At 38.5% G+C, this 16614-nt stretch overlaps 1 protein-coding gene across 1 annotated transcript in view; it reads right to left on the bottom strand.

Moving 5' to 3' along the window:
• PRKDC (protein kinase, DNA-activated, catalytic subunit) overlaps window positions 1-16614 on the bottom strand; it is a 76719-nt gene that overhangs the window by 46868 nt on the left and 13237 nt on the right. Inside the window, exons 20-38 of the mRNA XM_088536365.1 lie at window positions 16227-16346; window positions 15670-15829; window positions 15123-15226; window positions 14029-14119; window positions 12530-12693; window positions 11730-11882; window positions 10263-10370; window positions 9199-9425; window positions 8789-8883; window positions 7772-7871; window positions 7118-7251; window positions 6284-6538; window positions 5276-5502; window positions 4202-4410; window positions 3933-4065; window positions 2632-2790; window positions 2107-2310; window positions 1595-1780; window positions 769-873 (exon numbers count right to left, since the gene is read on the bottom strand). Coding sequence (XP_088392491.1) covers window positions 769-873; window positions 1595-1780; window positions 2107-2310; window positions 2632-2790; window positions 3933-4065; window positions 4202-4410; window positions 5276-5502; window positions 6284-6538; window positions 7118-7251; window positions 7772-7871; window positions 8789-8883; window positions 9199-9425; window positions 10263-10370; window positions 11730-11882; window positions 12530-12693; window positions 14029-14119; window positions 15123-15226; window positions 15670-15829; window positions 16227-16346 — 2934 coding nt within the window. The remainder of the gene's footprint in view (window positions 1-768; window positions 874-1594; window positions 1781-2106; window positions 2311-2631; window positions 2791-3932; window positions 4066-4201; window positions 4411-5275; window positions 5503-6283; window positions 6539-7117; window positions 7252-7771; window positions 7872-8788; window positions 8884-9198; window positions 9426-10262; window positions 10371-11729; window positions 11883-12529; window positions 12694-14028; window positions 14120-15122; window positions 15227-15669; window positions 15830-16226; window positions 16347-16614) is intronic.

Raw genomic sequence — 16614 nt, 5'->3', positions numbered from 1 at the left:
ACCTAATTACTATCTCATGGTTGTCACGGCTACGAAGAAGACTTTATTGTTCTTTTAAGTACCTATTACCACAGAAATCACTGATCTACTGCACTATTCCTGCCCGCACTCTTGGTGGCTACAGCAAGAGCCCAAATTTTATTTATTTTGAACACAGAGAAGAGTACAGGAAAATCTTTTGTGTTATTGACCACAAAAAGCTGCTTAGAAAATAGAAGATGCTTAGTCTTCTAGTCCAAAGCTCTAGTCTAGCACTTGTGTAACTTCCACTCTCACAGGCAGTTCTTCATCTCCCCCTCTTGACCAAGCTGCATAGAGCAGCTAATTGAGCAGTCCTGGTCTCCTGCTTGCAGGATGGACATGAAAATCATCACGGATTAATTATTTGACATACAGAAAGTGCCAATCCTTGCTAGAAGCCCAATTAGCTGTGATTTCTGAAATGAACACTCTGAGGTCTGAATTATCTGCAACTAACAGCAACATGTTCAGAAAAACTACACGCATGTCAGTAGGACAAGAAAAAACAAAGAATACCTAAAAAACAATACACAAAATCTGTGACAATATCTTCTGTTCGACGAGCAAACAGGACGATTTAAGATTTTCAGGATGTTGAACAGAAGAATAAAAATGGTATGATACATGTTACTGGACAAACTAAGATAAAATTTAAGCGAGTAAGAGGGAATTTTTTCTACTATTACCATTCAAACTTGGAGAGGAGGAGGAGGAGAAAGTGGTGAACAACCAAAGTGAGAAATTTACCTTAAGATTTAAGACCAAATTCTGATCAATAAGCAGCCTAGTATACGTATTAAAAACAGCAGTAAATGCTTCATGATCTGTGTTGAAAGAAACTGCAGAATCAATCTGGAAGAAAGGAAGAAATGTAACCAAAGAGATCCTTCCAATGTACAGAAAAAAAAAAAAGCCCAAAACTATTATTATATTTTCCTAAATGTAATATAAATTATTTTTTTCTAAATAATATATCCTTTCTATAAATATCTTTTCTATAAAATATTTTTTTCTAAACAAGTATATTAAATCAGCAGAAACTGCACACACATGGTTACTTATGCAAGTTCCTACAAACAAACAGGAAAAAGACACCCAAGATGACAGGAAGGTAAGTTCTGTCTTCCAAACAGAGAAAGAATAAAAGGTGTGAACCCCACAAAGTAAGGAGCAAAAGTAAAAGGCCTTTGAAGGAGAGTCCTTTCTGCAGGAAACTCCTCTGTCGCAAACGTGCTGGACACCAACATGACAGCAGGTTGTCAAGTCTTACTACCTGTACTTGTACCTGTTCTCCAGGAGAAAAGCAGCCAGTACATGAGTCAGTGCTTAAAAAAAGAAGGTGAGGGGAGAGGAGGAGGAGGCCAGCAGGAGAGACAAGAGCCAAAGCCAGTCATTTCTGATTGTCAAAATATTTTTAGCATTTTTTTTTGTACTTTGCAAATAAAGCATACCAGAAACCGACATTCTCCAGCTTAAGAGGAAAAAAACATCAAACTAAAATACCATTATTTTAAGAAGGGATATGCTCCTGCAGAGTTATGGCAGAGACTGTATTTCGTGACACAACACATACCTGTAGAACTTTTGCCAGCAGGGTCAAGACAGCCATTTTGCTCTCAGAAGTAGAACTTTCGGCCCACCAACTGTCGAGTCTCCTCCAGTTTCTTAGCACAGCTGCAACCAGCTTTAATCCTTGCTGCTTGCGTACGGTGCGCTCCCGAAAACTCTGATCGAGCATGCCATTCAAAATGCTACCAACCTGAAGGGAAAAACAGCAAGGATATTCCTTCACTCTAAATTAAATCTTTATAATAACTCTTCATTTCAACAGATTTTGGAGAGTACAATAAAAGATACTTATTTTCTTTTCTTCTTGTACATCAAAATAAGCATATAAAGCTAAAGAAAAAAATATCAAATGCAATTCATACTAGACTTTAAAAAAATAGTAGGGAAGAACACGTGCAACCAAACACTCTTTTTCCCTACTACACCCTTTCAGTTGCGTTCACTTTTAACAAAAATAAATAATGTGTTAAGTTTACTATTCTCATTTGCCTGTGTCCTGATAAAGGAGTCTATTACCATTTGCGGACTGCTGGCAGACGATTCCATGAGCTGGAGTATGACCATATCAAGGTTTTTTAGCAGGTGCTCATTAATGGTTTCTGAGAAGAGACTGTAGAAATACTCCCCATGGGAGAAATTTATCAGGTCCTTCTGGGATGCTCCTGATAACGGCACAGATAACTTCACTGTGTTCAACAGCAGACTCACCAGCTCCTCACACTGTGAAAATCAAGGTGGGAAGACAGAATTACCCCAACCACATTACGTTTCACTCATTTTCAACAAAAGCAAAGGAGTTCTTTTATGTAATCAGGAATGTAAAACCAGAAAGCACAAGAATAAAGAAGAAACAGAAATCTGAAATGCTTACTATCCATAACTCCTCTTTTTTTCCTCAAAGTAGCCAGGGAATGCTGACAGCTACTCTTAAGGACTACAAACAAAATATCAGCCTCTCTTAACCACAATATTGTTCTGTTCATTCTACATTGTAAATAGAAAGGTTAAGAGTAAGTATGAAAGCAGGAGAACCATCAGTACCTGATCATCAATAGCAAGGGCCAGCTGCAGGAGCCCATCGGCTAACCGCTTATTGCTGATGTCCAGGGCTGGAAGAGGGACCCCTTCCCCTCCAGGTGCAACGCCTTTATACACAGCTGACAGCAGCCTGCAGCCCAGGGAGAAACCAGGCATCTCATCCTGCACAAACAAACAAGCAGGTGGCAACGAAACAAGGAGGAATACACGACAAAAAATAACAGGCCTTTCCATCAGTCTGGCTAGCTAATAAGCACTTAACTCCAGGCCACTTTCTGATAAAGCAGTGAAAGTATTTCAAGATTAGATATATTTCTAATTGAATAGCAAGGTTTTTAAACAATGCTGACTTGCACCAAGTTACACAGATTATTTGTGCTTCTGGGCAGTGTTTTTTAATGCCTTTGTTCAGAACAAACCAATGGTTATTTAAAAAACCTTCAGAAGATTCTGAACATCCTTCAGATTTTTTAAGATGAATACAATTACCAAATTAATAAAACAAACAGCTTACTAAGAATAGGTGTGCTGAAAAAGGGAAACAGTGCAGTTCTTCAAATATTCATCCTACAGCCACAGTTCAGTCTTTGCTCTAGATGTAGAGGCTGGACGTCACTGAAGCCAAGGCAAAGACCCAAAGAAATTAAATCTTTTGTTACTTGCTAAATACAGCCTTGTTCACCAGTTAACAAATTCTCTCAATCTGTCTGGCTGTTTCACGGCCTCTTTTCCTTCCAGGGCCCAAAATAAAAACTGATCATAATCAGAAAGCTGGTCTATCGAGTAATAGCCTATACCCACCCCAAATTGCAACTTGCTGCGTAAGTCATTGATTTAACTAAAAAGAACAGCTGGAAGAACCAAGCTGCAACAGTACAGTGGGCAAGAGAAAAATGGCATACAATCTTTTTCTCTTTTCCCCTGTGTATTCCTTTTCGAATTGCCCTCATTATTTTGAATGCTTTCCTACAACTTGACAAGTTAAAAAATTCTGATTTTTGTGCCCTTTGTCTTATGAAGTTCATTTCAGGGAAAACTTATAGGTAGATTCCAGTTGCCTCCAGGTGCTGGACACTGGAGAAAGACAAGCGTAATTTCTGAAGACAGTTCAATTCTCAGCATTTATGAACCTCAATTAGTTCAATAAACACAAAACTCTTATTTTTGATGTCATGAAGTTATCAGCTCCTCATTTTACAGTTTTATCACCTGACCTGTTCACTGTTTTCCTAACAGCCTTCTGCATGTGAGAAGTTCTTGACTGTGTAAAAATATTCGCAGTCACTTTCTGAATGACCAGTTACCTGATGGTGAAGAACAGAATGCAGCAGGCCAGCCTTCTGCAGCTGCTTGCAGGCAGAAAGGACAGCGCTGTACCTGGCGTGGTCACAGCGCGCGTCCGAATTAAACAGGGCAACAGAACACAGGTCCTCAAGGCTAAAGGCAAAAGAGAAGCAATAACATCAACTGTGGAGGCTTCATCTGCAACCAAACCCAACATCACCTATTTTCTGCTCCCCACAGTGAGTGGCATTTGTTCTGCCTTCATACTTATTACACAGATTCTACCTACCTTTGTGGTGTGAGTCTTTTTTTCATGCTTAGTTTCAAGGATTCCTTATAGGGAGATTTCATCAAAGCTTTCATGAGTCTCACTGAGATATCTGGGAGGTTTTTCATGACTTGCACATCAGCTGTGTCAAAGCCTACATGCAGTGGATTACACACAGTCATCGCCAGAAGCTCTAGAAAGCTTGCATTAAGCAATTCCTTCTCGAGTAGCTAGAAAGAATAAAACATTAAAGTAGAGAAAAGTTCATTTAATCCATTTAATCCATTTAGATTTCCCTGTTTTTCATTACTTTCATCCAAAATAAAACAAAACATGGAGTAGTAACTATTCGCATCATAAGTGATATTCTCCTTCTCCATGAAATGTCTTTCACTGAATCATGGTAATATGCAGAAATCAAAGTGTCTGATACACAGATACCATCACATCAGATGCCACATAAGGTCTTTTATGTCCACACAGACCTGCTTTAGTCTTGATTATGCATCCATCACTATCTCAAAAGCCAGATGTTAATTTTTGTGCACTCTATTAACAATTTACTTAAAACAAGAGACAGCCTGAAAATTGTAATCAGAAAAAAATGAAAAATATCTCAACCTGGCAACATGAATTTCATAAGCGACTCAGAAGTATTTAACTACATAGAGTACAGCTTAAATTCCACTCCATTTAGGCAAATGGAGAGATGTGAATATTTACCTTGAATTCAAGAGGAAAATGCACCAATCTGCCTTCAGACAATTATTCCCTCACATATTTAAGGCCAGTAATTGTGCTTCAAAAATATTCATTACAAGAACAAATGATAAGCTTATATTCAATCCCCTTACTGGAATATATAGGAAGTATTAATTCTTCTAACTAAACCTACATCAACCATTAAGACTCTGCTGGGTAATATAGTGCTTTTCCCTAACATTCAAAGACTGCAACAGATCATCACGTGTAAGCATCAATTTGAACTGAAGCACCTCTAACGAAGGGGCTCTCCAGGAAACTAACCCTGCAGGAGAAAACCTCTAACCAGAAATAAAACATGTAACTTCTATTCATTCAGATTTCAGTGCCTACCTTCCAGAAATCCTGCTGGCAAGATTCCAGGATCATGGTGACAAACTCCATGATGCGGACTATAATGGTACATTTGCTGTAATTGTACACTTCTCTTTCCTGTGGACTGAACATGCTGCCTTTCGAGCTGCAATCAAAACACTCCTCTGCTGCCTGGATGTCATGCAAAGCAATGGTTTCAAGGAAGAACTGCACAGCTTTTAAGAATGAAGATCTTTCATTTATACCTAGGAAGAATTACACCAAGTTGAAACTAAACAGCAACTCCCAACTTCAAAAACATTATGTTGTGTCTGAAAGAAAACAGCCTCAGTGTGTCAGTATTTTCTGAAAATCGTATGCTATTAGCATTCTGGGCAGTGAATGATACCTTTCCAAAAGAAACATATTACTTATGATGATTTAAGCATTTGTAATAAAAAGGATGAAATGTTTAAATGCACAGCATTGAATACTTCAGTCTTATGCTGACTGCATCTAACAAAAATTTGTCAGTATTTTTTAAAGGAAGACAGAGATGACACCATGACAGACAGGCAAACTTCATATATGAAGCAACTGTACTGTCAATGATACAAAAAACTATTTTGAGAGGCATGAATAATTAAAGGAAATACTTTTTGATACAGATTCCATGACTGCATTATGAAAATTCAAATTAGAAGCTTCAGACCTGATACAGGTGAAGCATTACAAAGAAAACACATACGGGGCTTGAAGTGAGAAAGGGACTTATTTCAATGCTTTCCGATAGTCCCCTCCAGACATTACTAAAGAACAGGTAAGGATCTTTGGAAACGATAAAAGACAAATGAACAAACTTAGGTCCCAAGAGAGGGAGATGTGGCTGTACAGCACAGTTTTGAGAACGTGAGAAGCAGTTTCATCAACTCTTCAGTTTAAAAAAAAAAAAAAAGAAAAAAGCTTCGAGTCCAAGCAGGGAACTACTCTTAAAGTGAGCTTGAGAAACAGAGATGAATGACCCCAACACAACAGGTAACTGCTTACCCAGTATTTCATGAGGCTTGATCATCCGCAGCTCAAAGAACGTATTGTAGCAGTCCAGTGCTGCTAGGAACATGTCCATCCACTGCACAACGGTCCGTAAGCTGAAGGGCTCCTGCAGCCCGTGGAGAGTTGGCTGGGAAAGGATTCCAGACAGCCCATCGGCATCCCTGCCACCTCCCTCAAACTTGTTAATGAGGAAAGAAAAGCCTTTTTCCTTCAGAACATCAGCGAGCCAGGAAGACGGGGACTTGTTTCCTGATAGACATACAAACATACACCTGAATTCTCAAGGGGTATAGAAAAGCATTTCAAGCTGGCAAGGAATTCAAAGGCAAAATGATCAAACTTTGTGGTTTAATTTACAGAGTGGATCGGGGTATTAAGGTCTTGTCTCTGCCTTCTAGAGAGAAGGTATTGGTATATCTTTGGTCATCTACTCAGGTTACCCACAAGGAAGAGGTCAGTTTGTAAGACACTCCCACTAGTTCTTGGTCACCAAATATTGCCCTTATGGCTACATGCAACAGCAGCTCTAGGTCTGCAAGTTCTCCTTCCTGATTAGAAAGAAGTTTGCAATAAAAATTTCTTTAAAACCCTCATAACCACCCAAAGCATGGAGGTTCTTACAATATTTGATTTTAAATATGAACAAGTATTTGATTTCTTTTATTTATAGAGTATACACCTACTTCCCTATAGTAGATTACCTACATTTCTTATATGATAATTTTCCTAATATTAACTAATTGGTACTTTCCAAAGAAAATACACGAGGAAGAAGTACACAGTACTTTATACAACTAGTCATACAGAGCACAGACTGAATCTCAATACCTGGCAATAAAGGGACAAATTCATAGAAGAGCTCCATGGATTTATGCCGGCACTCGGTCTGCGGTCGCCCACACTGCACCAGGAGCCACATGACAACGTCCGACAGACACACTGTGCTAGCAGCTGGAAACCCCCTGCACAAAAACACAGGGGATTAACAGGCATCCATGACATCTACCATCTGTTCCAGATAAAAAGGTAAAATGACCCATGAGCATTTTGCATGTCTTTTTATCTAAGTGACCATAGTAAGAGAAAGGGAGGAGCAGGATGGGTGTGAACACCATATGTAGTATGAACACGCTATTCATACCACAGGGACAAGCTCTTCTACAAGGCAAGTTACACTGTTTCCTTTCTCCCCACTCCACCTTGAGATTTCAAGTGTGTAAGTTTGTGGCAACAATTTAAAAGGCAGCATCAGGTGTCTTTCCTTCTCTTTGCATCACTCAGAGAAAAAAAAAAAACAGATTAAAAGTTAATTAAGCCCTGCAGAGTTTTTCCTGTAAATATCCAGTCTCTTAATTTACATACAGAACTGCATTAACAGTAGTCATAGGATTAATTTTTACATTCAAAATGCTAACAATGCACACACATTGTTAACTAAAATGTAATATTTAAATGCCAAAAAATGGCTGGCAAATTGCTGACCGTGGTACTCGCCGTTCCGCTGCTCTATTCAGAGAAGGTGCTTTCTGCTTGATTATGCGTTTCAGATGGTTAACAGCATCACAACATTGTTGAGTGGTACCTTTGAAGAGAGAAGTGACTATAAATAAATGCCAGGAACTTGGTTCAAAGAATTAAGCTGTTATCACGGTAGAAATAACGTCTAGCACCTCCACTGTCTTTGCATCTGCAGTAAATTTTTCAAGGTCACAGAACGAGATCATAAAACACCAGAAAGTTCATCCTGACCTGAACCAACCCTGAGGCCTCTACTATAAAATGCTCATGCTTAGAGAAATTGTAATCTTTTTCTGTAAGAACAATTATTCTGGGGTCATTTCTATCATATTCCAAACTGATTCTTAGAAAGAAGTAAAGCTTTGTAATATCAGGTTTTGGCTTTATTTTGAATCGCTATTAATTGATGAAAGTTGGGGAAGAGGAAAGGAAGAAAAACAGGCTTACTGAAGAATCATTAGCATGATGGAAGAGGTCACAGACCGTTCAAACAACTCCATGCTGTTGTAAAAAATGGTAAGGCAGCCATCAAAGGGTCTTTGGAAGGATGGAAACCTTCTAGGGGCTACAGACAAATGCTGTTTTTTGAACAATGTGTTTGTTTTAAAAAAGCAGACTTTGAGATTCTCACAAAACTAAACTTTTACACTATAGAGCTGCACAAAAGGGACTCAAGTCAGAAGCATCACCAGTATTTTCAGTATTACTCTAAATCATTTATGATTTTTTTTTCTCCTGAGCACGGAACAAAAATCTTGCACCATCACATTGCACATTACATTTTTCAAGCAACTACTGACTGGAAAACAAATCATCTGTCTATTCACAAGGTAAAATAATACTTCTGTTTCTACAAAAGTAAGCACGCTTTACTTTTTGTACAGTTATAGATTCATAATGTAGTTTATTTTTCCACCTTTAATTCAAGATTCTATAGCACAGCTTTTTTATTTATTCTGTAATTAATTAGCTATAGCTCACCTAGTGATTTCTCATCTGTATGGGTTAAGGCCAGACTTTCCAGAAATACAACCAATGCTTCAAATACAAACTGCTCCACCAGAGAATTCTCTTCCCTTTAAAATTAGGGATAAATATGATGAAAAACATGAGTAGACACACTGAATAATAAAAACATAGAAATTAAAACACTGTAGTGTTATTTGATAAACAACTAGGCAAAATATTTGCAGAAAAATACATCTAGACCATTATAAAACATATTGCAGAAAGCCCCCCAAATTGTAACTATCACAGCTCGTTAAAGATCATCAATTATTATCATTATTATAATTAATTCAGTGAATATTTTGAATAACTAAATTTTACAGCTATTACACACACGAACAGAACGAGGATGCAGGTTGCAGTACCAAGCTCTGTTTGCCCACCTGAATTCTCTGTAGATGCTGTTGAACGCCAGCGCTGCCCCGAGCCTCTTGCAAGCGCTGGGGTGCAGAGCGAGACTGTACAACCGTTTGAACAGGGACTTGGTGTTCAGGGGGCTGCTCTCCTGCTGCGCCGGCGTCGTCTGCTTGATGGACCACTTCAGAAACTCCCGCACACACCGAGCACAGAAATCCCTCAGAGTGCTGTCAACGGGATCCGTGATGCCACCCTGGAAGAGTTTTCACCACAGGAATGAAAAAGGCAAGTGCCTCCGCGCAGCACCAGAGCAGCCTATTCATACAGTGTTGTTGAATGTGTTAAAAATAATTTACTCTAAGTTCCCTGAAAATAATAGGGACTCAAAATTGCTACCGTTCCAGAGAAAGGCAGCATTTCCAGCCATCAGAGCACTGATGGCTAGTTAGGACTTAAGAGTTCTGGACTTCTATTCCCATCTCAGCCTTGGCCAAGTCCCTTCATTCTTTAAGTGCGCTTGTTTCCTCTGCTTTAGGACATGAAGTTCAAATGACATGACATTAACTTCCTTCATAAAAAGTATTATGGAACCTCCCGGCTTATCTTGCCTCCAGCTACCTCAGGACATTGCAAAAAGCCAGTTTTAAATTTAAAAAACATTTGTCCAATGAAAAGAAAAAAAAAAAAAGAAACTTGAAGGACGAAGGACTTCAAGGAAAATGAAACATATCAACAGCAACTTTTATTTAGAGTGGGGGAAAAAAGGTGTTTCAGTACTTCCTTGTATACACTGATGATGAAAAATGTGCTTCATTAATCTTTAGACTCTAAAAACATTTTGTTTGACATTCTCAAAATGCAGCTAAAGACAAAATCATCATTAGAATTTAGGTTAAGAAACAAGGACATAAAAAAGGTAAACATAAAAATAAAGGGTCATAAAGTAGCTAAACTTGTTTCCTCCTTTTCGACAAATAAGGAGGCATTACATTTGTTTATGGTCTCCTGGTTCTTTCTAGAGTAAAATGTTGCTATTTAAAAACAATGCCACATAGCACAGAAAAAGAGAAAAGGAAGACCTATGCCTTACCAAGATAGCTTCCAGGAACGCCACTGTATCTTGACTCTCAAATTTTTTGTTGTTGGTAAACCAGTGAATGAGTTGCATAACTAAAGGCTCATACAACTGTCTTGTAACCTGAAAAGATTAAAAAACAAACCACATATGTAGAATTAATATATTTCCATGGTATTTTGATATTCCAAAAGCAAATACAAACAATATTTCTTTAAAAAAAAAAAAGCTGTAAAATGAAAAATCAACTTCATATTACATCCTCTTACCAAAGATTAAAAAGAAAAAAAAAAAACACAAAAAACATCTGGTTACTTGCTTTTTTTCAATTAGTCTCAAGTTACTCATTTAATTTCAGAAAGATACTGAGACAGATAAAGAACACTGAGTGCCACTGACTGACAGTATAATACACAAACAAACAAAAAGGGAAGTTTGCTTTTAAGGTCTACTTTGATTTTAAATTTCTTTTAATTTTTACTTTGTACATTATTATGATTTGCTACGTTTCAGCAATTCTGAAATTTGAGGGAAAGAATCATTAAACACACACATATACATGCATGAATATACAGAGTCTGGATGCCTGTGCACATTTATATGGACCTGTCCAGACACAATTTAACTCAGGTTTATATCAGCCGTATGTCAGAAAAAAAAAAAAGTTCCATCCAAACTAAGTTTCTTGTAGATTTTTGTACAACACACAGTTCTGTGGTCAAAAAATAGAATCTCAATGACAGGGAACAAGTAGTGGTCTGAAAAGGCCCAACACCTCTAATTTCAGTAGAGCTGACCCTATTTGCCACAAAGATGTCAAGGAGGAGAAATATCGAGTTTGGATGTTTGAATTTCAATCTCATATATCAGTTCTCCCAAAATGCTTTCTCTGCAGGTTCCATTTTTGCACCCATTCAATATGGAAATAACAGGGATTCAAAACTACTGCAAATGCTGCATATTCCTGTAAGTGACACTGGGCTTCACTAGAGGGTTTCTTGAAAAGGCCTCTATTTCCCCCCTTAAGAAATCCTGATCAACCTTCTCAAAACCAGGGGAATAATTTCAACTTATAAAACGCACTTTTAATTGAAAATAAATAAATAAAGAGGCATGGTATGTCAGGAAAATTTCTGGAGCACGATTACTCTCTTTTAAGTGGTGGCCACTGATAGGACTAGAGGAAATGGCCGGAAACTGAAGCACCAAAAATTCCACAGGAACTCAAGGAAAAATTTCTTGCCAGTGAGGGTGCCAGAGCACTGGAACAGGCTGCCCAGAGAGGTTGAGGAGTCTCCTTCTCTGGAGATCTTCAAACCCGCTTGGACGCAGTCCTGTGCCACGTGCTCTAGGTGACCCTGCGTGTGCAGGGGGTTGGACTAGGTGACCTCTAGAGGTCCCTTCCAACCCTGAGCATTCTGTGATTCCATGATTCCCGAAACCCCGCGATGAGAGCGCGGCTGTTCGGGTGAGCCCGTTCACCTGGTCCACGTCGCAGGCGAGGCGCAGCAGCACCGGGAACAGCCGCTTGTGTAACTGGTACATGGGCGGGGGGCCCTGGCGTCCTGCGGGCATCTGCGAGGCTCTCCCCAGCATGTAGGCAACGACGCTGTGCAGCAGCTCGCACGCGGCCACCTGCGAACCGAGAAGCCGCGCGGATTACCCGGGCATTGCTGCCCCCGAGGGCGGAAAACCGGGGGCAGGAGACAAGAGAGCCCAAAGAAAGAGCTTAACTAAGAAACCACCCCAATCTAGGCGACATCATGAGCCCAGGGACAGGTAACGCCCGTGTTCACACACGTTCACCTGGCCTTCCTCCTAACGTTACACTATCATGGTGCAATCACTTTTCAAATGCAAAAAATACACTAAGTCACTCATTATCACACACTCAAGAATATTTCTTTTTCTGGACTTCTCTGGACATCAACATCCCAATCCACCAAAGTTGGAAAATATTTGCTTAAGTGCTTGGCTGGACTGAGGCCACAAGTTCATAGGCCAGGCATGAGAAGGAGGCCAAACAACGCTGTAGATTAAGGAGTTAAAATTTCATTTTTATGTTAAGTTTAACTATCACAGCACAAGATTCTCTGAGCTTATAGCAACAAATTTGTTCTGTTTTTTAAACACTCAGAATTCTATCATTATGAAAGAGCATGGAGGAAATCCTTTGCTACCTATGATTTTTAAAATAGCTCTTTCTTAACATGGAAAATAGTAATTTTATGCACTATTTATCAGGTAGCATAACCAAAGATGCAAAAAGACCACATCAATACTTTTGTTTGTCTGTCACTAGCAGAAAGAGCCAATTCAGTCACGCGAGGCAGGAATACATCCAAGTAGATGACTGGCTTCATGTCTGCAAACGGCACAGCAAAGCTCAGACGCTTCTCGGTGTCCCACGATACACATTTCTTCATCAGCTCTTCCGCAGGGGTAGCTAATGCATTTGAAAAAGATCAACAGGAAAGTAAGTTTCATTTAGCACACTCAAACACTTCCATAGCTCGGTCAAAAAATCTGTATTCCTCCAAATTCAGTTGAATTAACACAAAACATCGACGCTTCACAAATTGCTGCAATGTGCAAGTACCAGAAGTATGTTAGTATGGCCCGTTTTATGTGCACAGCCAAACAGATGCTTAGCCCCAAAAGATAGCCCCAAAGCTCCCAGCCTCAAAAGAAACAAGTTTGGAGACAACAAGGTCACAATACACTGATCTGCACATGATTTAAAATATTTTTGTCCAATGTCTGATGCTTGAATATCAGATCAGAGGAGCAGATCCAACATACAGACTCCTGCAGTTGCAGAGAACCGCTACTTCAAGACCTGCACCTTAAGTAACTACCATACTTATTCCCTCCCTCCCTATACTTCTGTATTTGTTAACAACATCTCATTACACTCCTTATTCAATTTCTAAGGAATAATCCGTTACTTTCCCCGAGTAATTCTGAAAAAGCAGCAGAGAAGTATCTGGCAGAAAGAGACCTGATTGCAAAAGCAGGGAAAAAAAAAAAAACAAACTAATCTAAGCAGTAAAAGAAGGAACAAAGCCTTTGTAGAACTAGATTCATTTTTAGATTGACTAAATGTTGAGCTGAATTCATCCCCTTTAAATCTCATAGTCAAGCATGCAGAGTAGGCTTTTCCATCCTTATTTTAACTACATTTTGATATTTAATAATTAAATTATAACGTTTATTCACAGACTAAACAGAGGAACAGAAGACAAGTTTTCTGCAGAGGCACACAAATGGAGCACTAACACCTAGACCTACTACAGACACGACACATCCTTAAACCCCCAAGCCAAAAAGCAGAATTACTGAGATCCACCTAACAATTCACAGACTCTAGTTCTGTAAAGCTGGAATACAGCGGAATTGTACTAAAGGGGCCTAAACAAGTGTCCAGGAGATGCAACTTATGAAAAAGCCTCAAAATGGCTTTGCAGTCAGAGGATGAAGGGGCGGGAGGAAATAATCTCATGCATCTGAGGATGTGGTTTGATTTTTTTTTTTTTTTTGCATTTAACCAAGCCTGTGTTGAAGATTTCCTCGCCCCTTTTCCATTGCGTAGCAAATTAGTTAATGGTCTGCTCTCCTGAACTGCAGAACAGAATAAAAGAAAAGCAGCTGTTTAGAGAAGAGCAACAAAAACTGGCTTTCCCTGGTTCACGGATTTTCAGAAAATGATGTTGAGACTTCACTGAAATCAACTCGAGAGAGAGAAAAAGCAGATGCATGTAAATATTTTTAGGATACTCACCTGTAATTAAATTGTGGTTGATCTGCCCTCCCAAAGATCCAAGAAGACGTGCCACTCTGGTCCTTATTGCTTCCAAGGAAGGATCCCCATCCTGAATAATTCAGGAGATTAACAACCGTGAGGAAGGAGTTACTTCTGCATATAACGAACTTGTTTTACACAGTGAATGCAGGATTTGTGGTCCTTAATAACATATGGATGAAAAAAGGCAGAGTGAAAAACGTGTGGGGAGAACAGCAACAATAGGTAGAACCGTCCTGATTCAACAAACAGAAGCTGGGGACACTGGTAAGTGTTTTAATATACATAAAACAAGTTTAACATGTATGCCCATTTTCCACACTGGGTTACCATTTCAGTCATAGTTACCATTTCTCAAACAAGGGTTAAAGTTTCATAATCAGCTACTACACACTCACAGAATGATGTAATAGTCTATAAAATAGTGAGAAATCTGAATTAAAATTACTCTTTTCCTTTGTTTTAACCCAAGGATGTAAAGTTTTGATACTGTATCTACATGCAAGTAGCCCCTGTGGGATGCCTTTGTGGGTTGAAAACCTAGCTCACTTTGCTTAAAGATCACTAGGCTGGAAAAAGAAACATAACACAGATAAGATTAACTATTAGTTATGTGCCTAAAATATTTATTCCAAATTAGTTGGTAATCTGAAATATACAGAAAAAAACATTAGGAGCAGACTAAGAAGCCACAGCCCAAAGGACAAACAATGCTGGACCCCTAAGACTGCATTTCCAGAACGGGCTATATGCAGACTGCACCCTGTGAAACTAGAATCACATTGTAAGTGTAAAGAGTTTATTTTTTGTTTCCACAATGCTTCAGTGTGGCACTAATGCTGACTTCAAAGACTTCCTCAGTCTCCTTTTACCTTCTCCCTCTTTGTTCCCTCACCCTTGAATTGGCACCTTTCTAGCTGTGCTGATATAACTGCTTTTTGAGCCAACCTGCAGGATTGGATCAGTGTTCTGATCTGTGGTTGAAATAACTCTAAGAAAACATATTTCTGTAAAAGAGAAAGGGAGGCAGAGGGAGGTCATAAATTCATTTAACTTTGACTCAGCGCTCTTACCAATGAGGTCTTTGCTTTTCTTAAATGCTGTATCACAACTTTATTAAACCCCTTCTGCGTTGCTCGAGAAAGTTTCCTTACTTCCCAGTTATTCTGTGGTTCAGCTAACAAATGCAAAAATAGGATATATATTAATTTATTGGACTTGTATCTCATGCACCCGCTCGGAATTGCCTTCATAAAAATACATCTATATATATTTTTTGCCCTTCTACTTTTAACATGTGACAACTTTTCTTCTTTCATTCTTCTTTCATTTTATGTCCTTATCAAGAAAAATAAACTTCTATTAGTGAAAAATAAAATGGATTTAAGGATAAAAAGAACAAATCACTGAGAAGTGACATATAAAATAACTGCAATTCATGACTGTTCAGCAGTAGTAAATTTATTGCAGTTTAAGAAAGAATCAAACCTTTGGTGTAGAGTCCAACTACAAGTAATAGGCAATACAGACAAAACGTTGGTGCATTCATGTCCTTAGGTACAGCCATGGAAACTTTGTTTTTCTGTTCCTCAAGACTAAAAATCATTTTTTTGTACATACCTGCAGATGTGGAGATTTTCAAATAACCGTCCAGAAGAGGCAGAACATCCTTGTAGTAAGGTTGTATTATATGTTTGGGAATGTGAGCTGACCACTCTTCCAAAGCATCCAGTCCCAGATCAGCCATTGGGATACAGCTAAGGCCCAGCTTAAACGCATTCTACATGTGAAATGTAAAACTATCAGATTTTCCTTTTCTAACGACTATTATGATTAAAAAGTATATATATTTGGAAACACCCGGCATGCAATACATCTTCCTTCTTCATTACTTTTACCTACTTACCATCTCACAAGATCTGCATGGGAAATACTTATTATTACTGATACTTATTACATTTCAACATCGACACTAACATAGTCAATCAATTTCAAATGCAAACTGATGATTTACTAGCTTATCCAAAAAGGCAACTCATTTGTATTGGACTTCACTGAAGACAAAGCAAAGGTTAATGATTATCTTACTTGCTTGACGAGATATTAGCTTTGTTCCAGAATTTTTGAACATGTTTTAGCAAAGAAAAAAGCATTAACTGTACATCATTTTGACCTACCTGCAGTGCAGGAATATATGCTTTGATATCAAGCATGATGATGTCAGGAGGTAAAGAGAGCAAAAAAGTCAGACAGGATGCCAACAACTCATCTTTATACTGTTTCATTTTTGCTGTAACCTAAAATTCAGAAAGATGGGTCAGGAACGATCACAAACCTTACATACCCTTGATATTAGCTATTTTACTTACATATCAACGTGCATGTAAAATTAAAACAATTCAAAAACAACTATGGAATCTCATTTACCTGGAGACAGATATCAGGAAGTATTTAATGCATGAGTTTTTGCTCAATTTTACATTCATAAGTGGCCAGTATGCTTCTATTGACACCAATTAAAAAATAAAAATAGTTCTCAAAATCCTACTATGTGATATAATTCAG

This window comes from Tinamus guttatus, unplaced genomic scaffold (genome assembly GCF_059628265.1).
Source record: "Tinamus guttatus ecotype Peru unplaced genomic scaffold, ASM5962826v1 Tinamus_guttatus_pri_ptg000659l, whole genome shotgun sequence".
Lineage (NCBI taxonomy): Eukaryota > Metazoa > Chordata > Aves > Tinamiformes > Tinamidae > Tinamus > Tinamus guttatus.
Note: the sequence above shows the minus strand (reverse complement) of the source record. Positions and strands in the feature narration are given on the sequence as shown.